At 36.9% G+C, this 24,865-nt stretch overlaps 1 protein-coding gene across 6 annotated transcripts; it reads left to right on the top strand.

Moving 5' to 3' along the window:
• LOC120280624 (protein SEEDLING PLASTID DEVELOPMENT 1-like) lies at nt 1-24,785 on the top strand. 6 transcript variants are annotated; one of them, XR_005542370.1, is made up of 12 exons: nt 2-745; nt 1,669-1,819; nt 19,376-19,567; nt 20,565-20,727; nt 20,831-21,063; nt 22,040-22,216; nt 22,308-22,430; nt 22,517-22,645; nt 22,770-22,816; nt 22,912-23,052; nt 23,357-23,481; nt 24,532-24,785. XR_005542370.1 is itself a non-coding variant. In XM_039287504.1 (10 exons), the coding sequence occupies exons 1-10, from the start codon at nt 135-137 to the stop codon at nt 22,958-22,960; spliced, it is 1,875 nt and encodes a 624-aa protein (XP_039143438.1). In that variant the 5' UTR covers nt 2-134; the 3' UTR covers nt 22,961-23,234. The 6 variants fall into 6 exon arrangements, 3 of the variants coding, with proteins under 3 accessions (XP_039143439.1, XP_039143438.1, XP_039143437.1); XR_005542369.1 differs by lacking the exon at nt 24,532-24,785 and having other exon boundaries at nt 23,357-23,836; XM_039287504.1 differs by lacking the exons at nt 23,357-23,481; nt 24,532-24,785 and having other exon boundaries at nt 22,912-23,234.
• The last annotated feature ends 80 nt before the right edge of the window (nt 24,786-24,865 follow it).

Raw genomic sequence — 24,865 nt, 5'->3', positions numbered from 1 at the left:
TGCATTAGCACCATTTCCACTAATGAAAAAAAGAAAAAAAAAAAAAGGGAAAAAGAAAATCACTTGGTTTTCCCTCCACCAGAACCAGAAACAGAAACCAAGAATCACATGAAGGAGCCAACCACTCTTTCCCAATGCTGCTGTTCCATTTCTTTCTTCCCGCTTCTCCTGCAACCCATTACCTCTCTCCTTTCCCTTCTCCACCTCCCTCTCCTGCTCTTCTTCGTCTCCCTTATCCCCATCCCTTCTCCTCTCTCCATCGATCTCCTCCCTTGCGTTCTTCTACCTCCCTGCTGAAGTGCCTCTGCTTTCAATCGCTTTCTTCTTGTTTTGATGAGGAGCTGGATCGCCTCCTGGTGCTCCTCCCGGACGAGATGCGCCGGAAGGTTGACGACCACCCGGAACTCAGCCTCCTTATCGAGATTGTCATGGACCTTGGACGTAGGCCACTCGCTCGCTTCCCTTCTGGAGATTTCATCCTCTCCGATCGCCCCATCACTCCCCAAGATCTTCACCATGCTACCTCCCAGGTTGGTGACTTCTCCAAGGACAATCGTGCGGGAATCAGCCGGACCTTGCATCGGATTAGTGCTATTAGGAATCGGAAGGGTGTAATTATTGGTCTCACTTGCCGGGTTGGCCGGGCGGTGACTGGAAGTGCCAATTTGCTTAGAGATTTGGTTAAGGATGGTGGCTCACTGTTGCTCATTGGTCCTCCAGGAGTAGGAAAGACGACGATTATTAGGTTTGTATGTTCTCTATTGGTACTTATTTCTCAGATTTTCAACCTTAGTTTTATTGATTTGGATGAAATAGCGCAAATGTTGATTTTGAGATGGTAGTGTGATGTTTTCTTTTTTTCTTTGAATGAGAAAAAAGGAAGCTTTGGAGAAATTATGAGTGTGGTTGTTTAGGGATTTTGGAAGTACAAGGAAATTCTGCTGTATTGGTTATGTGAATTTGATATTCATGCTATCTAATAATTTTAGGAATCAGTTTTCTTCTTTGCTTAAATAGTGCAAATATTCTCCTTGCCAACTAATATTGGATATCTTAGTTTGTTAATCATTTTGCAACCATATGGAGATAAGATCAAGTGCCTTATTCTTTCTGGTTATGGATGGGTTTTCTCTAGCCATATAGTGCATAATAGTGCTCATTAATGGTTGGTGTGTGTATGAGGCAATGCATGCCTATGCCTTGATCTTGATGGCTCTAAGTGCTCACTTGCAACTGCTAGAATTAGTTCATAACTATTAATTAGACAATATAGGTTGCTTTTCAGATATACATGAAGTTGTTTGTGCAAGATAATGCCGTCATTCTAGTGCTGCATATTAAGGACGTAGTTCCTCAATAGCTCAAAAAATGTACTCTTTGCCCCCTCAATCCAGGTTTAGTATAACTTTAGGGGGCTTTCTTTGGTTCAATGTCCTGAAAGTGCAGGATCTAAGATACTGGCCCTGTAATCTCTGATTGTGCTTCATGAAGGATTATCTCTTTTTAGATTATTGTTGGAGCATGTGAACTGATTGAAAAACTAATGGTATCCTGTGTTAGGCTTGTGTTATAATTTCGGCTACTTAGTGATACATCTGCAGTATTTGTGGGTGTGTTAACCTGTAGCTTTAGACACCTATTACTGATAAAAACTTTCTGATTTTACAGAGAGATAGCCCGGATGCTAGCAGATGATTATAGAAAGCGTGTTCTGATTGTTGATACCTCAAATGAGATAGGTGGAGATGGTGATATTCCTCACTCTGGAATAGGCAATGCTCGAAGATTGCAAGTACCCAATTCTGACATGCAGCATATGGTTAGTTGGGAAAAATTATACATATACAAATTATATTATTTCTCAAGAAACTGTCAACTATATCAATATTATTAATAATTGCGCACAGCTGTTCAGATATCATGCAGTTTTGTTTATAAATTAGATACAATAATTCAACATGTTTTTCCATGACTTATTATCTAGCTGAGTTTTGCATCTTAATTAGACTAGCTGTTGCACCTTACTAAACTCATAGTTGCACCAGGTGATTATAATTGATTATAATATTATGACCCAGTATGGATAGAATTTTTTTTATACTTATCATTGAGTTAAAGCAATTAAGGATGTTTATCGATCATGTATGTAAAATTAACTAACATATGTTTATACTTAATCTAATGCTAAACACAATACAAACACACACACACACAAACACACACGTCACCTATCACATGCATGTATATACTCCTAGATCCAGGAAAATAAAACTATGAGCCTTTTAGTCTAATATGCAATGCTGATGATCTTCATCTTATGTCTGTAATTTCTAATCCTTTATACTGATGTCCATGAGACAACTAACTGCTTTTCCATGGCAATGTAACTTCTCCTACAGAATACCATTAGTTTAATTCATTTCATTTTGGCAAGGGTATTAATAAATGCAAATCAGTCTGCACCAGTTTGCTTGTAATTGAGCCTAAAAGTTATGTACAGATCAGTAAGAAGCTTTTGCAATTATGATAAAACACCATGATAAGGCATTGGCATATGATCCTCTTTATCCTCAAGAACAAAATGTCTATGTTTTCAAGAAAGAAAGCTCTGTGCTTGTTAGCTTTTGTTGTATTTACTATTTTCTGACTAAATGCTTTCTGTTGCTATATTTGCCTTTTAAATTTTGAAGTTGGGTTACTTAAGAGTTAACCCACAGATATTATTACATGCCCTTTAAGAGTTAAGTCATATAAAATCTCTCTATCCCGGTCCTGAGATTCGTCTGCCACTACCTCCTTACCTATTTGACTCGAAATCGATGATTGAAATTGATATTTGCGTCAGATCGGGTTCTGTCTTCTTAAAGTTTTGTTTGTGAAGAAATTATTACTGTGAAAGAGGAATATGGAAATAAATAACTAAAATGCTTTTAAAACATTTAATCTAGCTGTGGTTGTGTAGGGTTGTAGGAGTGGCAACAGATCGAACTTGTGCCAAGCCTTGCTCAAGCTTGGCTTGGATTTTTTCTCTTGTAGCCAGCTTGAGCTCGGCTTGAGATTGAATCAAGCCTGAACTTTCTTTGTAGAGCTTGGCTCCTTCTAACTCAAGCCAAGCATAAGCAACTAAATTTTGTCTTGAACCAGCTGGACACATTTAAAAATAAATTCAGAAAAAAAAAATGAGCCAAGACGGATCCTGTTTAAAATAAGTGAAAAACAACCCTAGCTGGATTCGGTTAAAAATAAACAAGAAATGAGCCAAGCATGATTCAGCTGAAGATAAATAAAAGTACAGGTAAATAGTGTGTGTGTGTGTGTGAGAGAGAGAGAGAGAGAGAGAGAGAGTATAATATTAATTTTGACCTTCAATTGTAGCAATAAAAGGCCTTAAGATAGACACTGTACCATAAAAACAGCTCAGATTTATGTTATATATGTAGGTAGTATTATGTTTATGTCATATATATATATATATGTATATTCTTATAATAGTCAAGTTTTCATTGATGTAATATGAGTATCAACTAATAGTTGGCCATTCTGAATTATGACTTGAGGATGATTTTGTGTTATGGAATTTGGATAGTGAAATAACCAATATATTTAGTTAGTGTTCTTAAATTTTTCATACTTATCTGTGGAGTTTTAGATGATAGTGGCTTCGAATAAGCACTTGTACAACCATGAATATGTGTGATGTGTAGTTTGTAGTTTATTCTTAAATTTTTATTTCATAACAAAGTGTAAATCTAACACTTCTTTATTTTTTTCAAGGACGTGGGAAGTAATACTCTAGGAAGTGGTTACATGGCTTGGTTTTTATTTGCTAATAGATAAAGTCTATTATTCAATGCTTAGATGTTTATTTTATAACACCAAGTTTGTATTAAGAGATATGATTCGTGTAGTAATCTTTCAACTTGGAAATGAAGAGATTGAGGAAGAGAAATTTATTATTGTTAGAGGTGGTTGTGCAGGCAGTTTTGAGTATACATCAGCCTATTAACATTGAAGCACTAATCAACCTATCGGATGGTGATTAATTGATTATTGCCTGCCAAATATTTTAGGCTGGTGGTTAGTTCAATAGCTCAATTTAATCTTTTTTTCAGCATGATTGAACTCAATATAACCCAATCAAAACTAATTATGTGACAATAGCCCAAACAAAATCCTTTGTATATTTATCAAGAATTACAAAATTTCAACCCAAACACTTTTAGGACACAAAAGGAATCTTTGTTATTGGAGCCCACTAGGTTTAATGTTTAAATAGAAGAACTGATCATACATATATGTCAATAGGTGATTCACTACTTTTGAATTTTTGTATTGTGTTTTGCCATCTATGGTATTTGATAGTTTTTACTTTTTATAGATAATTATTTTTAACATTTTTCAGGAACTCATATGTAATATTTTTACTGTTTTTCTTTTCTGTTGTAAAATCACGGCCAGCTAGATTATAGTGTGGTTTCCACTGGAAAGCATGCTAGAGAGTATAAAAAGGTCCGGAAAATTGTTTGAATGTTTTGTATTGTTATTATGATATGGTGCCACCTATACGTACCTACTTTAGATGAAAATCTAGTTGTTAGATTTTATATTTTGGTATTAGTGGGCCCTATATGGGCTCTATATGGGCTTAGGGGTTTTACACCAAAAAGTCTCAAGACTTAGTGGCTTAACCCCTATACCTATATATAAACCCATTACACTTCTATCACACAACCGATGCAATACTATATTTCCAACACTAGTGTCAATCAATATTCTGCTAAAGACCAAGTCAAAGTCCTTCAATTAGTTGGAAGAAATTATGGATGAAAATTGAGTTGCACGAGAAACTAGAGCATTAGATGATGGAGAACGTATTTCTCATGTTACCCGGTTGGATGCTATTGGGTCGCCCTATAGAAGTCCAATTTGGTCCTATAGACCCACGGGTTGTTTGGGCTTTAGTTTCATGTTCCAAGGCCAAGCTCATAGCCTTATACATACTTTTGGGCTTGTGAATTCTAACATCAGTTTTCAGCTCCTCCTTCAATCCATTCAAAAAAACCCTCAAAAGGCAATGTTCAGGCCAATTCTTCACTCGAGCAGCTCTTTTAGCGAATTCTTGGCGATACTCTTGGATAGTATTAATCTACTTAACATTGCAAAGATACTCATCTGGATTTTAAAATTCCGTTGGTCCATAATTCTCTTGTAGTGCCTTAACTAATTCATCCCAATACAAGAGAATGCGTTCACTATTGATCCAAGCAAATAAATTAAGAGTCATGAAGATATGAAGAAAGAATAATCATCTATATCATGTATTACATTGTTTACAAGTATATATATACACTTGAGTAATGAATAGCAATGGGCTTTATATGGCTTTATATGTTTGACACCCTTCTTCAAACTCAACGTGGATGAGGAGGATCTAAGACACAGAGTTTGAGAAGATGGAATCGATGTTGTTCTCGAGTTTGGGCCTTGGTGAAAAAGTCGGCGACTTGAGACTCAGACGACAACACATACTGAAAAGCATTAACGGTCGACTGCTAACAATGTGAATGTGTGAAAGACACATCCACACCAATATGCTTGGTCAATTCATGCTTCACGGGGTCATTGGCAATCTGTATAGCATAGGTGTTGTAACAAAGAAGAGGTAGTATCACATGAGACACCAAATTCAGCTAACAACCAACGAAGCCAAACAATTTCAGATGTGGTAGTAGCAAGAGCCCGAAGTTCCGCCTCAGTGCTAGAACGTGACACTGCAATCTTTTTCTTGGACTTCCATGCAAGAAGAAAAGTGCCAAGAAATATGCAATAATCAGTGATGGACTGGCGGTCAATAGGGTCACTCGCCCAGGTGGAATCCAAGTAAGTGTGAAGCTGAAGTGGATTGGAATGGACATAGAGCAAACATTGAGATGCTGCCCCTTCAGATAACTCAACACACGAAGTAAATGGCTGTAGTGAACTGAAGTAGGAGTACTAATGAACTGGCTTAACACATGAACAACATGAGCAATATCAGGCTTGGTGATTGTAAGATAGGCAAGATTGCCCACAATATGACGATAGCGAGAAGGATCCTCTAGTGGTGTGCCACCTATGAGACGAAGTTGAACATGAAGCTCCATAGGTGTAGCGGCAGTCCGTGAATTAGTAAGGCTGGAGCGTACAATAAGATCCTGAATATATCGATGATGAAAAAGTTAGTAATCATCATTTATGGAAGTCACCTTAATTCCCAGAAAATAACTAAGAGGTCCTAAATCAGACATCATAAACTGCTACCTGAGACGTTGCTTCACGAAAGCAATATACTCCATATTGTCACCAGTAACCAACATATCGTCCACATAGAGTAGAAGCAAAGTGCGACCACGCTGAGAGATATGGATGAATAATGTAGGATCATGATCGCTAGGCGAAAAACCAGTTGCACGCACCACAAAGCTAAACCGCTTAAACCAAGCACATGGAGCTTGCTTGAGACCATAGAGAGCACGGCGAAGGCGATAAACATAGCCTTTGGATGTCTCAATTCCAGGGGTGGATGCATATATACCTCATGTAAATCACCGTGAAGAAAAGCATTCTTCACATCCATATGAGAGATAGTCCAAAAACGAACAGCAGCCACAACAATCAGAGTGAACTGTAGTCAAAAGAGCATAGGAGCAAAAGTCTTATCATAATCACGACCATATGCCTGCTAAAAACCACGAGCCATAAGACGAGCCTTATAGCGCTCCAATGAACCATCAGGTTTTGTCTTGACCTTATACACCCACTTGCATATAATAGGAATGGCCTGAACAGGTAGAGGAACAAGATCCCAAGTACCTGTCTTCTCCAAAGCTGAAAGCTCCACAGATATAGCCAATTGCCACCCAAAGATACTAGCTACCTCATAATAAGTGTGAGGCTTATATACAACGCCAGCAGTAGAAAAACTATATTTGTCAGGTGCATAAATAGTAGTACGATTACGAAGGTCATATCGAGATGTCGAGGCAAGTAATAGACCATCAGACGCTGCTTCAGTGGTACTGGCTGGAGAGCATTGGAAGGAACATGAATGGAGAATTGGTGATCATGAGGAACTTTAGGCCAACGACGATAGTGCAAAGAATAAGTGTCAGAAGCTGAGTATGGAGGGATAACGGAAGATGAAGCTAGAGGTGAAGTAGGAGGTGAAAATGGAGAAGAAGGAACAGCGGAAGACTCTATAGTAGGAAGCAACTCCAAAGGAGGAATAGGAGGAAGACGAAGAAACAAAATAGACTCTGTGGAAGAAGGGGAGGAAAAAAGAGGTTGAGTAGTAGGAGAATAGAAATAAGGACGACTCTCATCAAAAGTGACATCATGAGATATGCGAATGCGATACGCAGAAGGGTCATAGCAACGATAGACTTGTGCTCAAGACTATACCCAAGAAAGACACACTCATTCGACTGAGCTGTTAACTTGGTACGTTCATAAGGTGCAAGTAAGACATAACAGACACAGACAAAGACTCAAAGATGATCATAACGAGGAGAACCGAACAAGATTTCTCCAGGACATTTACCCTGAAGAGAAGGGGATGGCTGCATGTTGATGAGATAAACTGTGGAGGAAACTGCCTCAGCCCAGAAATGAGCAGGTACAAAAGACGAAATTAAAAGAGTCCGAGCAGTCTAAATCAGAAGAGGATGCTTACGTTCAGGGATCCCATTTTGCTGATGAGCACCAGGACAAGAAAGTTGAGGAAGAATACCCTCAGATGAGAGAAATTGATGAAAAACAGTGGATTGATACTCATGCTAGCAAACGACTGATAAATAGATAGATAACAACTGAGATCGATGTTTTATGAAATCAACCCATGTATGTCTAGAATAATCATCAATGAAAATGACATAATACTTGTGACTACCCTTGGAAGTAAAAGGCGTAGGACCCTAAACATTAGAATGAACTAAATAAAAAATACGACTAGACTTAGAAATGCTAGAAGAATATGAGAATTGTAGCTGCTTGCCAAGCTTACAACTCGAACAATGAAAACCAGCATCAATAGACACACGACCCAAAACAACTTAATGAACTAAAGAAGACAAACGTGAGCCACATAGATGAACCAGGTGATGATGCCATTGTGAAAAAGTAGCAGAAGCAGGAAAAGTAGATCCTTGAACATGGAGCGTAGAAATAGGAACAATGGAGGACATGGCGTAGTAGAAGGAAAAGGAAGATAAAGACGGTCTAGAACGTAGAGTCTGTGAGAACCACTACGACAATGGCCAGTACCAATCATAGCTTTAGTCCGACGGTTCTGCACATAGCAAGAAGAATCATCAAACCCAACAAAACAGTGAATATCGGTGAATTGACCAATAGACATAAGATTTATAGACAGATGAGGAACGAGGGACACATCAGGAACAGTAAATCGAGAAGTTCTATCGGCGGTCTGAATATACGTATCATCAGGAGCAGGTCTGCTGGATGAGAACTGAGAACCATCGGAGGACATATGGAATAAAGTCCCTGAGTCTAAGACCCAAGAGGAAGCAGTAGTACCTGATGCAGACATTGCGGCACCGGATCCAGATGTACGGACAAGAGGATCAGAACAAAAATAAGTGCCAGTAGCAACTCCACGACGAGATCCAGAGGAGCACTTGACCCGAATCTCAGCAAGCTGGTCTGGATGTAACTTGAAGCAGTTCTGAGCACGATGACCTGTTTTCTTGCAGTAAGTGCAGACGATAACGTCTACAGAAGGAGCCCTGATCACTCTAATCTGATGAGGAGCTGCCAAAATAGTATGTGAGATCACTAAAGTAGTAGCAAGAGCACAAAGACGTGTTTCTTCAGTAATCAAAGCTGCAAGTGCTTCAACAAAGGTAGGAAGGGGAGTATGTCCAAGAAGCTGAATGCGTACTGGCTCAAACTCAGAGCGGAGACGCATCACAAACTAGAACATGAGAATCTGTTGCTCGTGCTTCTCTTTTGTCGCATAGTTCTTACAACCGAAGCTTCCCTTCGGCACCATAGCATCTAATTGACTATATACATGAATGAAGACCGTGTAAAATTCCTCTATTGATAGATGCTGTTGTTAAAGACCGTGTAGAATTCCTCATTGGTGCGTAGATAGTGCTGTTGAAGATAGTCTTAAATTTTCTTGGCTGATAAATCATCGACAAAGCTCATCTTGATGGAAACATCAATACTCATACATAAGATACCCATGACACGATCATTGGCAACCCGCCAAGCCTTGACAACTACTGCAGCAATCGTCGCCTCAACAAGTGGACCGTTAATGAGATGAAAGGCGAGACCAATCAATCGCAAAAGCATGTGTACCGAAAATGCCCACTCATGATAAATGACCATTAAATCTAATATTTGTGTGAAGAAGAACACCATTGCGAAGAACCATATGAGAGGGCTGAATTGGATTCACCATTTTTTTCTAGTGCGCCATCACTATGCACCATCATTGTTGGCCATCACTGTTAGGATTGTGCAGAACTGTGGACATGGATAAATATATATATTTAAATTACAGTTACTGTTCACCAAAAGAGCAAATCTTGGGACTAGAATTGCACGGAAGTATGTATGTGCCAAAAGAGAAATTTAGACTTGAATTTCCATGTAATGTTGAGCTGATGGTGGTCTGGAATTTTTTTTTAATCTCTGTCACTGTCAGAGAGTTTAATAATAATAATGTGAAAAGGTGTTGAGGATATTGCTGATGTAGTCGTATGAAGGAAAAGAAAAATAAAATATTGTGGTGATGAGACTGGCGATAGAGTTGACGATGCCGGAGCTTGTCCAACGAGCTGATGATGGGTGGAGATGACTGGAGACAACCTGATGCTGACAAGGCCGACGGGCAGACGAGGCTAACGAGGCCGATGATGGTTGGAGATGACCGAAAAATGACCGGAGAAGATCTGATGGCTGAAAAGTTGTCCGAATGAAGATTTGACTAGCCAAAGATAGCTGAAGAAGATCTGGCCAGAGATTGAGAGATGGTCGGAGAAGATCACTGGCGGTGGCGACTTGAATTAGGGTTTCTCAACCCTCTCTGATACCATGTTAGAATGAAGATATGAAGAAAGAATAATCATTTATATCATGTATCCCATTGTTTACAATTATATATATACACTAGAGTAGTGAATAGTTATTGGATTTATATGGCTTTATATGTTTAACAGCAGCAATGTCTACTTTTAGTTCATCAGGAGTTTATTATAGTGAAAATATTTTTCGGCTTTTAAAATCCATCCTCATGGATCCCTTCTTTCAAATTTAGGAAACTCCATCTTAGTGTATGGTCAGTGAGGGGCATTTTTCAGCCACCTTGGACCGTCCACATCATCATCTTCATCATATTGCTGATAGGGACGCAAATGTACATGCTGATCGCGTAATAAAGTGTGTGTAAATGCAGAGTGTCGGTCCACAGGGATGAAAATGAGTACTAGTAATAACTCTAGATCCTAAAAATAGGTTGAATAGTGGAGTGTTTTGTGTGTGGACAAGAGCAAATGAAAATAAAAAAGTACGAGAAATAACAGGAGAGAAATCAAGGAAAAAAGCGATGTCCAGGCATAGCATCCTGAAAACTGAAACAAAATAGAGTCAAGAAGATTGTTTTCTTGGTTTCTCAAAAACCATAATGAACACAAGTTACAAGGCTTCTGTTTATAGGGATGTACATTCCTAATTTACCTGCCTAGTTTGGGAAGTAATACAAATGAAAACAACTATACAAATCAATGATATGGAAATCAACCAATGACAATTACACAAATCAATCAATGATAGCTAATCAATTATCTAAATCTTTCCGTATTTTCTACACCCCCTTAAGTTGGTGCATAAATGTTGATCATGCCCAACTTGTCGATGAAGATTCACACTTCGGTCTGAAATGGCCTTTGGTAAGAACATCAGTTATTTGTTGTTCAGAAGTAACAAACGACATACAAATAACTCCATTCTCTAGCTTTTCTTTAATGAAATGCCTATCAATCTCAATATGCTTCGTACGATCATGTTGAACTGGGTTGTTTGCAATGCTTATACCTGATTTATCACAAAATAGTCTCATAAGTGCTTCAACATCAAATCTCAGTTCCTTGAGAATTCTTTTAATCCATAATACTTCGCAAACTCCATTTGCCATGGCCCTGTACTCCGCTTCGGTAGTGCTTCTAGCAACAACACTTTGCTTTTTACTTCGCCAAGTAACCAGATTTCCTCATAAGAATGTACAGTAACCAGAGGTTGATCTTCTATCTAAAACTGAGCCTGCCCAATCTACATCAGTGAAGACTTCTACACTTTTTTTATCACTTTTCTTAAAGAACAACCCTTTTCCAGGAGTACTTTTCAGATACTTGAGAATCTTATATATTGCCTCCAAATGTTCTTTATAAGGTGAGTGCATGTATTGACTCACAACACTAACAGCAAAGGCGATATCAGATCTTGTGTGAGACAAATAAATAAGTTTTCCTACAAGACGTTAATACATGCCTTTATCAATGGGAACTCCATTAGAAACTTATCCCAACTTTTGATTAGGATCCATGGGTGTATAACTTGGTCTATAACCACTCATTCTTGTCTCTTTAAGCAAGTCAAGAACATACTTCCTTTATGACACAGAAATTCCCATTTTTGATCTTGCAATCTCCATAAATAGCATGTAGGCCCCAAGTCCTTAATTTCAAATTTGGAAGCCAGATGTTTCCTCAACCTGTTGATCTCATCACCATCATTCCCAATAAGTATTATATCATCCACATACACAATCAGGATAGCCATCTTTCCATCAATCGTGTGTTTAACAAACATTGTATGATCAGATTGTCCTTGACTATGCCCTTTTTTCTTCACAAATTGGGTAAATCTGTTGTACCATGCACAAGGAGATTGCTTTAGTCCATAGATTGATTTCTTCACTTGCAAACTTTCCCTCTAAACTTCTCTTCAAATTCAGGTGGCTCATCTATATAGACTTCCTCTACTAGTTCTCCATTGAGAAATGCATTTTTAACATCAAGTATGAACAATAGCAATTCCAAATTCACAACCATAGAGAATAATACTCGAACAGTATTTAGTTTGGCGACGGGAGCAAACGTCTCTTGAAAGTCAACTCCATAGGTTTGCGTAAATCCCTTTGCAACTAGCCTTGCTTTATAGCGTTCCAACAATCCATCAGAGTGAAATTTCAGAGTGAAAACGCACTTACAACCAACAATCAATTTCCCCTCAAGCAATTGAGTCATCTCCCATGTGCCATATTTTCTCCAAAGCTTCCATTTCTTCATGAACAGCCTTCTTCCATTCAGGAACCTTTAACGCTTCCTATATAGACTTAGGAATATCCACACTTGACAAATGTGAGATAAAAGAACGGTATGATGATGATAGGTTCTCATAAGACACGTAATTTGAGAAAGGATGTTAAGTACATGATCTAGTTCCTTTCCTAAGAGCAATAGGATGGTCTAGAGGATTAGAAGGCATTGATTGAATTGAGACAGACTCAGACACTATGGACTCAGATGTTGTACCTGAATTTTCAAATTCTAGTGTTAGATCAGACTCTTGGCATTGAGAAGGTATGGCAGCATCTTTCTCACTTTGAATCCATTTTCCTCTAGTGTAAATTTTCCTGAACAATCTTTCATCGTTGAAGCGTGCTTTGTTTATAGTCATAGTGTCTGGTTTATGTTCAGACACTAAAGTAGGCCGTATGTTGTCCTTATTCGAAGAGTCAAGATTGAAAGTTGTTTTAATATTGGTGTTACCATAAGAATTATCAATCTCAAACACTGAGTCTTCATGTCCTTTTTCCTCTTGAAGAGGAGAACTGAAAAAACTTTTAGACTCAAAGAAAGTAACATCCATTGTGACAAAAAAATGTTTTTTGTTAGGATCAAAACATTTATACCCTTTCTGTGTCGGAGAATATCCTAGAAAAACACATTTTATTGCCTTTGGATCTAACTTATCTCGATTATGGTTGTGTATATGAACAAAGGTAACACATCCAAAGGCTCTTAAAGGTAAATCTGAAGTTAACCTAGACATTGGAAAGAAGTTTTTGAAAACTGTCAGAGGAGACTGAAATTTAAGAACCCCTGATGGCATCCTATTGATAAGATAAGTAGCAGTAAAAATTGCATCGCCCCACAAATATTTAGGAACTTTTGTGGTAAACATCAAGGACTTAGCTACTTCTAGAAGGTGCTTATTTTTCTCTCTGCTACTCCATTTTGTTGAGAAGTGTTATTGCAAGAATTGTGATGAACAATTCCTTTTTCCAAGAAGAATGTCCCCAAAATTTGATTGAAATATTCCTTTCCATTGTCACTTCGAAACACTTGAATTTTTGTTTGAAATTGGGTTTCGATCATATTATAAAAGTTTTTAAAAACATTTTCATTCATATTTTTCTTTGAGTCAATAGACCCAACTTAGGCGAGTATGATCATCAATAAATGTCATAAACCATTTTTTTCCAAAATTGCTTAATGTCCTAGAAGGACCCCAGACATCACTATGAACAAGAGAAAAAGGCTTAGATGGTCTATATGGTTGAGTGGGAAAAGATGCACGATGGTGTTTTGCTAATTGACAAGTGTCACACTGAAATGATGACAAACTTTTGTTACGAAACATTTTTGGAAAGTGATATTTTAAATATTGAAATCTAGGATGACCTTACCTACAATGTTCTAACATTATTTCATCATCAATAGTATTAAAGCATGCACTAAGATTTGAGGATTGCGGTTGCTGACACGAAGAGTTTCCATCATCAAAGTAATATAGACCTCAATACTCTCTAGCACTGCCAATCATCATCCTTGTATTCAGTTCCTGAAATTCACAGCAATTTGGAAGAAATTTAGCACAACCCTTCAAGTTATGGGTTGACAGACAAAAGGTTACAAGAAAGATTTGGAACATGAAGAACATCATGAAGAATAAAAGTGTTAGAGATGACAATTGACCCTTTTCCCAGCAATTGCTAAGAGAGAACCATCAACAATCTTAATTTTTGGATTGACTGCACAAGGGATATAGGAAGTGTTGGAAATATAGTACCACATCGGTTGTGTAATAGAAGTGTAATGAGTTTATATATAGGTATAGAGATTGAGCCACTAAGTCTTGAGACTTTTTGGTGTAAGACTTCTAAGCCCATAGAGAGCCCATATAGGGCCCACTAGTATCAAAAATATAAAAATCTTAACATGGTATCAGAGAAATATAATGGAGCCACCGATGTGGTACAAGTCCATGTGTGTATGACCTCCATGTGTGTATGACCTCTGAGACACAAGTAGTGTACAAGTCCATGTAAACAGACCTCTGGTGTACAAGTCTGTGCAAGTTCAACCGAGTTGAACTTGAGGAAGGGTGTTGGAAATATAGTACCACATCGGTTGTGTAATAGAAGTGTAATGGGTTTATATATAGGTATAGAGGTTGAGCCACTAAGTCTTGAGACTTTTTGGTGTAAGACCGCTAAGCCCATATAGAGCCCATATAGGGCCCACTAGTACCAAAAATTTAAAATCTAACAGGAAGAAAACAATTTAGAAATACCTGTCTTATGATCAGTGGCACCCAAATCTATTATTCATGAACATTGAGGTATAGTTGACACATTAAAGACAACAGATTGAAGCTAGTTACCTTTCTGGGCTAAGGAATAGAAAGAGGAAGCAGGATTAGAGAATTGTGTGGATTTAAAAAGTCTATACAGTTGTTCTAACTGTTCCTTATTGAATGAAGGTGTCCTAAGAGCAGTTTCGGTGCTTTTATTCTCCTCTATGATTGAGTGAAAAGCCTTTGGATCACGATTGGGTTGCATGGGAGTTTGTAGCTTCCAAGTAGGAGGTTTCCTGTGTAAATCCCAACAAGTCTCCCTAGTGTGCCGCGGTTTGTGGCAGTGATCACACCACACTTATTCACCTTTCTTTTAGCCCGTGCTGGAAATGGAGAATTACTATGATTGTTTCTGCTTATTAGGGTTGAATCTTCTATAGCATATGAGTTTTTTTACATAACATCACCCTATGTCGACCTTCTTATTGCCGCACCTCTACAAACACTTCTCGAATTGATGGTAAAGGGGTTTGCCAAGGATCCGGCCCCTGACTTCATCAAGATTCTTTTTTAATCCTGCCTAGAATTCAGACACACGGTTATTTTCAATTCTTTTCAAATAACGAACACTACATGTGGTACAAGCCCAATTATCTTCATGGCATAGATCAAGCTCTTGCCATAACGCCTTCATCTCGTTATAATATCCAGTAACCTCATGATCTCCTTACTTCGTTTGCCAAAGTCTCATCTTTAACTCAAAAGTCTGTGAAGAATTTTCGAGATCTGAGTATGTCTCTCAAACCGCATCTCACACATCCTTTGCGGTCGAAAGAAACAAATATATTTTGCCGATTGAAGCCTCCATAGAATTGATCAACCAAGCTGTGACGAGAGATTTTTGGCTTTCAAGTCGGCCATGTCGGATTTTCTTGTTCGGGCTTCTTTGCCTCGCCAGTGAGATTGCCGAGTTTGTTCTTGCCGTCGACCACCAACTTAATAGATTGCGCCCACCACAAATAATTTTTACCATTCAACTTGTGAACAATTAACTGGATTGAAAAACTCTCGACTCTGTTGGGGTTTACGGACCCTGACTGGAGCGCCCCTATGCTTACTCCAGAAGATGTTGCAGTAGAGCCAGACATCGCTGTTTGCGCCATTATAACAAAAAAAAAATGGAGAAAAAATCTGGCTGCTTAACCTCACTTTGATACCATAAAAACTAAAACAAAATGGAGACAAGAAGATTGTTTTCTTGGTTTCTCAAAACCATAGTGAACACAAGGTATAAGGCTTCTGTTTATAGGGTTGTATATTTCTAATTTACCTACCTAGTTTTGGAAGTAATACAAATTAAAACAACTATACAAATCAATTAATGATATGGAAATCAATCAATAACAATTACACAAATCAATCAATGATAGCTAATTAATTATCTAAATCTTTCTATATTGTCTACACATCCCTCTAGGGTTATAAAGTACAGGACAATGGTTGTCTAAACATGCAATGCTATTTGAACGGAAAGGTTTCCAGAAATATATAAAAACCCGATTTCTCAGGCGAAATGTAACTGAATAGGTGCAGAGCTGATACAGACATCAACACTATCGCATTAACACTCTATGAAACCTTATTGTATAGTAATGATAATCTCTTAAATAGATAATCTCCCCTTGAAGAGAGATTATCCCTAATCTGAATATAGAGCAGAAATGCGATTTCTCCTAAAATCCACTCCACATGATTGCAAAGAGCTCGGAAATTAACATCAATCCCACTCGGAAGGATTATGGGAAACAAAGTCTCCTAGATATCCTAATCAGAGGTGTGCTCACTATCTTCTCGAATTGCGGTAAGCCTATGCTAGGTAGGAATTTCTTCTCGTCATGTAGCAATACAAGGTATGATAACTAGGGTTTTTGCCTCGTTAGCAATCAAGCATTCATTCACACAATTAGACTCGAATAGATATGATTGCAAATAAGGAATCAATTAAAGCATCAAAGATCCAACAACCAAAGTCAAGAAAATAAACCCTAGAGTTCAACTACGCCCAAACATCTACAAATTGGCCCTCCATTAATGGACAGCAAGCATTCAAGATTCAAAGAATAGAGGAAAACATGAGATCCATGAAAACCACCTTTTCAATCCCTAGGATGAAGAGTCGCTGAAGAAGCTTCTACACACACCGTCAAGATGAGCTCGACGGCTATGATCTTCAACCCCCTTGAATGTAGGACCAAATCCCTCTCCAAATCGCTCTTAAAATGCTGGAGATTCAGCCCTTTTCTTCCTCAACCTCGCCTTCAAGAATCGCCCAAAAAGAATAGAAAGTAGAATAGAGAATGCCTTAGAAATCCTCATAAGTTCTATTTATACCCGACTGCTTACAGGCGTAAGGGATAGGCTGTAGGGTGCTAGAGAAGATTGTCATGAGCCTTACTGGATGACTTACTGCCGTAGGCCCTATTCGTAAGGTCTTCTTTTTGTGTTGCGGTCCAGCTTACCACTGTAAGTGTTGGATCGTAAACTACACTGTTGTACTTGCGACCGCCTTTACGGGCGTACACTGTGGTTGTAAGCTCCTCTGGATGGTCCTTACGGGCATTCTTACAGGCGTAAGCCTTGCCCGTAAAGCTCTCTGAATTGGCTCTGAATTTTTCTTATGGGCATAAGCATGCCTGCAAGGTCCTTTGAATTTGAATTACGGCCGTAAGGTTGACCGTAAGTTGTCCGTAAGCCACCCAGTTGGCCTTGTCCTTAATACAATGATGCCGAGAGAACTCCAAACTCATCGTTTTGGGTCTAGAATGTTTTCTTTGGCTCTCACTCGTCTTTAAGCACTGCTCTAGCCTGTTTAATACAAAACACACTGTATTTAGCATCGAATTCCACAATATGATTCTAATACATGCCAATTCAGTATACAAATTGATATGAAATACATGCACATTATACACTCATCAACTGCTCTTTCCCTTTTTCATAGCCCCTTTGTAGTTTCTACAGGATGAGAATTAGTTGATTGTGTTTTAAGTTCAGCCACTTCAGTAGCGAGAACGTCAATGGTATTCAATTTGGAAGCAATAGCAGATAATTGTTGAGCAGTGGGATCGGTACTGGGTGTTGTGATAGGAATGGTTGGGTCATTTGTCGAAGCAGTGGAGAGGGTTTGAACCATGGCACTGATACCAAATGGTAGAAGGTGTAATTTGAGAAGAAAGGTGATAAAAAAGAATGTAGTGAGGAGAGTTATTGGCTGAACAAGCGCAAGGATTTTAAACACAATAATTCTCCAATAAGGGTGTCCATGTGGAGAGGACAATTCTTCTAATCATTAGTACAAATGCTTAAGTGTCTCCCCTCCAAATAATCTTAGGTGGTGTTTGGTTAGATGTAGTTATAAATGCAGTAGATTTTTAATTACGATGTTGTTATAAATCCTTGTATTTAAAGATACATGGGAGTCAAATCTAATGTTTAGTTAGATGTATTTTGAGTAGTGGATTACAAAATTTTGTGTTTGGTTGGAGGGATTTGTAAATCTGGATTTAAAAAACTTATGTTTGGTTTAGTTTATTTAAAAGTTATAGATACATTTGGTGAGGTTACCCTCACTATAGATAATTATTAAGTTTTGTAAGTATAAAATACCGCATTAGATTATGTTAATTATAAAAAATGATTAGGTATATATTTAATTAATTTATATGATTATGTTTTTTGTTTTATTAAAATTTTACAAATGTCTAATAAATAATTATATTAAATATTCACTTAATATTGCGTTTGTAAATCAAGTATTTGTATATATGTTAATCAATTAATAATTAATTAATATTTTATGAAGTCTGTAACCTCCCAATCTAAACCTCACGTGACATCACATGCTTTGAATTTTAACTCCCGGAAATGAACTACGGCCAATTTTGGGTGTAGTTCCAAAATCCAATCAAATACTACTTTAAACTACTCAAATCTAGTTAAACAAACATCAGATTTTGAACGACATGTAATTCCAATTACATACATTTTTAAATCTGTCTAAACAAACACACCAGTAGAGGAATTTAAACAACCCATATTGCTCATAACTGAAAGCTTAAAATAAGCAAACGGGATAACCAATTTTGAGGTTGGATACAGGCAGTTTCTTTCAAGGATAAGTTTCCTCCACTTGATCAATAACTCCTTCCCACTCTGCATAACTTCTGCCCACTAATTGAAGGAGTTTGATTTGTTCTTTAGCAGAATATTGATTGACACTAGATTTCCTTCTAAAGCAGGTATGTACAGGTTGCACCATTTCATTTTACAAGTGAATTACTTGCTTAGAAATGATAACAAGATATAGTCAGTCAACAGCAATCACAAATTTTTTATCAAACATAAAAAAAAACCCATCCTGATGATGATACATCCCTTATCAATGTTGCTTGTTGAGCAATTAACTGTATAATTCCAACATTTGATTTATCATTCTTTATTTACAATATCTGTGCCTTGATATCATGCCAGTCTCCTGCTGCCTTTGGTTATCACACTATCTATCCGATTGTATCTGATTTTTTATTTAGAAGTTGGAATTATGGCTCTCTATTTCCATGCAAATAACTAGCCTTTGAATCAGTGTTCTATAGTTGCCACCTTTGCCATCCTCACATGTTCATTATATCACAGTACTCATTGCAAGTCTGTGTTTCTGTTTGTCCAGGTACTGATTGAAGCAGTAGAAAATCACATGCCACAAGTAATTGTAATCGATGAAATTGGTACAAGACTTGAGGCAATGGCTGCTAGTACTATTGCCCAACGTGGTCTCCAGCTTGTTGCAACTGCTCATGGAGTAACTATTGAGAATTTGATCATGAATCCTTCTTTAGAGATGCTTGTTGGTGGTATACAGGTAGGTTACTGTTAATGCGAAATTATTTATATCTTCAGTACACATTAACCGAAGATATATTTAGAGTGTAGTGGGTTTGACATTCTGCTGCAAATGTGTCCCATATTTATGTTTAAATGCTTGCAAATTTCAAAACACTAAATTTATTAAATATTCAAAACTCATGTTTTCACCTAACATAGCTTATTTAGTTTGTATAACACTAAAATCTAATAGAGGAAGTAGATTGGTGATAGCATACCATATTTTGAGATACAGTGGTGTCACTTTGGTTCTTGCTCATAGAAATGAGAAACACGAGCTTTTAAACTTGCTATTATGATATATATTTTTTAAATCAGTGAAGGTGATTTAATTGTGTCCGACAGAAGACAAGTTTTGGCCTTAAATCATTATAGGATGGTTATGTTGAGCCATCCTTGATAGATAAAATTAAATGGAAAACTTGTTACTGAGAAATTCTGTTAGCTGTTACTCATGACAAGACTTGTTCCTAGGAATAGCTCTGTTGGATGGTTAAAATTACATCAGAAGTTTGCTTTAGAGAATTAATTCCATAAGTAATTTCTCATAATTTTTCTTTGAGATCTCCAAGGAAGTTGGATTTAACTAGGATGAGTTTGAAAGCAATGGGGATCAATTGGAGAAGCATTATTAGTTTGTCAATCTTCTGTGTTGATCAAGCCGATTGGAAATCCATAACATGTCCTTGAGGAGCTAAATCAGTGATCTATTAAAAGAAGCTAAATTGTATCCTTAAGTCTTACCAACTGTTTAAAACAGTTACTTTTTTATATGCCTTTTAACTAAATCCATTTGTAATGGCCAATTTTTATAATTTCCTTCACAATTTTTAGTAGAACTCCAGCTTAATGCAAATATAGAATTTTTCAGCACATGCACAGGTTACCATCTTACTATTTCTGAACCTATTCAATAACGAGTGTTTTAGCTGCAAGTTTCAACATCTAACACCACTTGGATACATGTATTGAAGAGTGTTACTCTTGGAGATGAAGAGGCTAGTAGGAGGGGTGTTCAGAAGACTATCCTAGAGCGCAAAGGTCCTTCAACATTTACTTGTGGTGCAGAGATAATTTCTAAGACTGAAATACGAGTTCATCGTAGTTTGGAGTCCACAGTGGATGCTCTGCTTGCAGGTTTTAGTTATCTATGTTACTTTCAAATCAGTAATGATTTTATTTTATTTATTTATTTATTTATTTATTCAGCCTTTTGTGTTCTATTTTCTAATTGATTCAGGCAGATCCCCTAATTTTGAAGTACGAAAAATAAACCCAGATGGGTCTAAACAGGAAATGCTTGCCAATCAAATTGAGAGTGATAATACCCCTCAAAAGGAAACTAAAATTTCAGTTGATAATATGTTGAAATATAGTGAAGAAAAGAACAGTGACGGTGTATTGGAGTCAAAACCGGAAGAAGCGGAGGGATCTCATCCTACTGGCATGGATATTTGCCTGTATATCTATGGGGTAAGACTTCATATCAACTGATCATTTTTGAAAACATTTACAAATGGTACAAGGGCCTTGCCTTCTTGTATGGCAGTTTGTTCTACATATTTCCAAACCTGAAATTCAGCCAATTAAGCTCATGTTAGTGGTGGACTACTTCGCTTATTACCTTGTTGTGCCCACCAATTTTGTACATTATTTACAATTATTTCACTTACTTGTTCTTAAACCAACATCTATACATTAAGTTCTTTACTGACTCTTCATCTGCTTATACCTTGTTGACATATTGATAGTCATATTGTGTTTATTGTACCATCTACATGCACTTCCATGCACTCAACCAAATTTCCTTTGACATTGTCATGATAAATTAATGAATTGAGCACTCATTTTTTACTTTGGCATTCTGCTGGAAAAGTTCTTTGTTGGGGGAAATATTTGGAACTAATGTCTGTTTGCTGAAAACAAAATTTAAGCGCACAAGATTTGCCATACATATGAACCAAGGTATCTCATTTATGGTTATCCTTATTTTCATGCGTATTCTGCAGGCAAAAAAAAAAAAAAATTTTGAAAAATTTCAGCTATGGAGGGCCATTTTAAAATTCATATTGTTATGTCACTCTCTTGTGGTGAAGCACCATCTAGCCTACAATAACCTGGTTGATCTTGTCATGGGCATCTCCCACTTTTCAAGGATCTGGTATCTAGCTTGTGATGCTATTCATATCACAGGATTCACTTGCCATGTTAAGATAGCCATAGAACAAGCCTTTGTGTGTGTACTAGTAGATAACTAGCTGACAGATCTTTCATTATTACGGATTCAAAAACATTTATTTCATCAATGTTTTTTCTTTGTTTAAACCTTGCAATTAGTCCTTGGTTCCAATGCATAGTCCAAGCATGCTGGCACACTGACTTAACACTACTTCCAAGTATTTGCTTAAAATTGTTTAGTTGAAGCTTATACGATGAGCAGTTATTTTAGATATCGGAGACGATCGTTTTGCAAGCTATCAATCAGCTGGGAATGGATGAAATGATTCAACTAACTGATAACATAAGTGAAGCTGATGCTTTTCTTGCTCTGCATGCTAAGATGAAGAAGAATTCTCAACTTCAAGCAGCTGCCAAATCTCATGGCATTCCAATCTACGTGACAAAGGTAACATTGCAATTACTTTAAGGTTTCAATTATCTGATGATCTTTCTTATTTCTCATTATTACAAATGAGAAGTTTTTTTCCCTCTCCTAGATGAGTTCCTTGGTACAAGTCACAAAAGCCATCAGTGCTCTGACAAGTGAACTTACCAGTGGACAGAAAGATCTTAAAGCCGAAGAAAACATGAGTTCATCAGAGAAGGCTGATGCTTTAGAGGTAAAATTAATCAATTATTTAACACTTGTCTAGATTTCTCAGTCCTCCGATTTCTTGAACACTTTGTCCACTCTTGTACAATAAAGGAGGTTAGGTGGGCTGTTGAACATGTTGTTATTCCAAGAGGTGAGAGTGTCCAGTTACTACCAAGGCCCTCCCAGATCATTTCTGTTCAGATAGATCTTATTGAGAATTACAAGCTTAAGTGGGAGAAGGTAGGCGAAGAATCAAACATGCATCTTCGTGTCCTTCCCTTCCATTTTAACACAGACAAAACAAAGCCTGAACTTAAGGAATTAAGCATTACTGATGATGTTAATAATATGACAAATGGTGTAGTCCGGCTACCTCTACTACCTGACTACCCATGATGCATCAACTGCAGCGTAAGTGTAACACATAACACAAATTTTAACAAATAGACATGCATGACTCCATACATGATCTTTACACTCAGTTTTTGTTCTTTCTGAAATAATAGGACAAGTTTTCCTTTGCTGCCTCCCATTTTTAGCCAATGTCAAGAATGAAACATGGTGTTTGAAGCATCATCCTTGTCCACAAGAGAGGGGGGAGAATTTCCTGCAGCTTTCTTAATCTAGGAATCCAGAGAGGCTGACAGGTCAGTCACTCTCTTTATTGCATTTGGATTAAGTCTTTACACGTATAGTTGAATGTTTCTTTCAACTTGATTGGGCGGTTCTAAAAGAACAACTTGAATACATTTAGATCATATTAAGTATTTGAGTTTACATTCATATCATCATCATCAGAAATTAGAAGAAGAAAACCCATTTGCTATAAGGTTGGATAATCCAACATACCAAAAGACGTCCCCTCATTAGTTCTAAAGGTTTCTCTTATTTGGTGTTTTTTTGATCTTATATGTTTGTTAGTTGGTTGTTAGTGGGATCCATTTCATACAGGTATAAAAGGGTTATACGTTTGGGATTTAAAAATGGCGGCAAACAAATTAGGGTTGAATTGAGTGGGAAGCATCAGAAACCATGACTGGTTTCCATGCCTTGGCAGGAGGCAGCCGAAATTACAGGTTAGTTACGTAGAGAACTGGCCAACCTAATATTGTCCACTATCTAAGATAATACCAGTAAAAGAATTAATAAATAAAAGGGACAAACTTAGTTCATTTTGATAATGTATGCTCAAATCATCAATATTTGTCAAGTCAACAATGGAATGGATGTTTGGGAAAAGTTTATTTTATTTCACCTTTTTTTAATGTGCCTACAAAATCTTGGCTGGGTTCACAAGGAGATGGGAGCAAAAATACTTTGAAAAAAAAAATGATTTAATGATGTTATAGACATTTAGATATTATTGGTAGTTGATGAATATAAAAAATATTTTTGGCCGTTCTGTTTTTATTCTAGTGCTCATCTTGTTAGACTACAACCACAAATATATAACTATTTTTGCTTTTGGGGGGTTTTTTTATTGGGCCCAATTGATAGGAAGCTAAAATTGATGCGAGTTGCAACATATATTAATTGATTAGATTATATTGAAAATTTAGAAAATACATGAACAAAAATTGAAATGGATATAAAATACAAAAACTAAAACTGGTTGCAGATAATGTTTATGAGATTATACATGTTGGGTTCCTCACTTTTAGAGGTATTTATATTCAAAACATTGGCAAGTGTTACATATATATATATATATATATATATATCTGTGTGTGTGTGTGTGTGTGTGTGTGTGTGTGTTTTTGTGGAGCGGATAAACCACAATTTGGCAAGTGTTATAGAGGTTAACAGATGGTTAAACGATAGCTTCACTCACTTAATATAGTGACACTTTGTTTTATATATATTATAGTTATGGAGTTGTGTAATATATAAATAAGAAAAGTTGAAAGATTTCATTGGAGTTTGACAAATGTATCCAACAAGGACTCAATATGAGCTTATCCTAACCGGAACAATTTGAATAAAATCAATTTCAGTTGTTAAGTAACATTTGAATATACTAATCTGTATAACTTAAGCCGGTAAATTTATATATATCTTAGATGGATTGGCTGTTGGGGCCACAATTGTCTAATTTTGGAGTTAATTAATATATTTATCTAATACAGACCCAAACCATTTCCTACCTCTACAATTTAAATTCAGAAGCCAAAGGACTTTTGGTTCGGTGGCATCTACCCGTTATAAAAGATGTGATTTGCAGGATGCTAATGTCTGGGTTCAAAATATATTGGACATAGTAGTACCATGGGTTTTTGGTTGTGAGAATGAATTTACAGTCTAATTTCTGTATTAGCCAGGTGTGCACTAGTGGAATTTTGATGTCACTCATGCACACCTATGAGTATTTGTGTTTATGGCATTTCTAAGAATAAATAAATAAATAAATAAATAAAATCAGAGTATTTAACAGTTTTTTGAAATAATTGACATTGATGTAAA

Source organism: Dioscorea cayenensis, chromosome 17, assembly GCF_009730915.1.
Source record: "Dioscorea cayenensis subsp. rotundata cultivar TDr96_F1 chromosome 17, TDr96_F1_v2_PseudoChromosome.rev07_lg8_w22 25.fasta, whole genome shotgun sequence".
NCBI lineage: Eukaryota > Viridiplantae > Streptophyta > Magnoliopsida > Dioscoreales > Dioscoreaceae > Dioscorea > Dioscorea cayenensis.
This window is presented reverse-complemented; position numbering and strand designations above follow the sequence as displayed.

Excerpts from the sequence above, each read along its gene's own strand:
- LOC120280624 (XM_039287503.1), top strand. The coding sequence starts at position 135 with ATGCTGCTGTTCCATTTCTTTCTTCCCGCTTCTCCTGCAACCCATTAC. Across the intron at positions 20,728-20,830 it reads AGTGGATGCTCTGCTTGCAG|GCAGATCCCCTAATTTTGAA; the intron begins GTTTTAGTTATC and ends TAATTGATTCAG. Across the intron at positions 22,431-22,516 it reads AGAAGGCTGATGCTTTAGAG|GAGGTTAGGTGGGCTGTTGA; the intron begins GTAAAATTAATC and ends TGTACAATAAAG.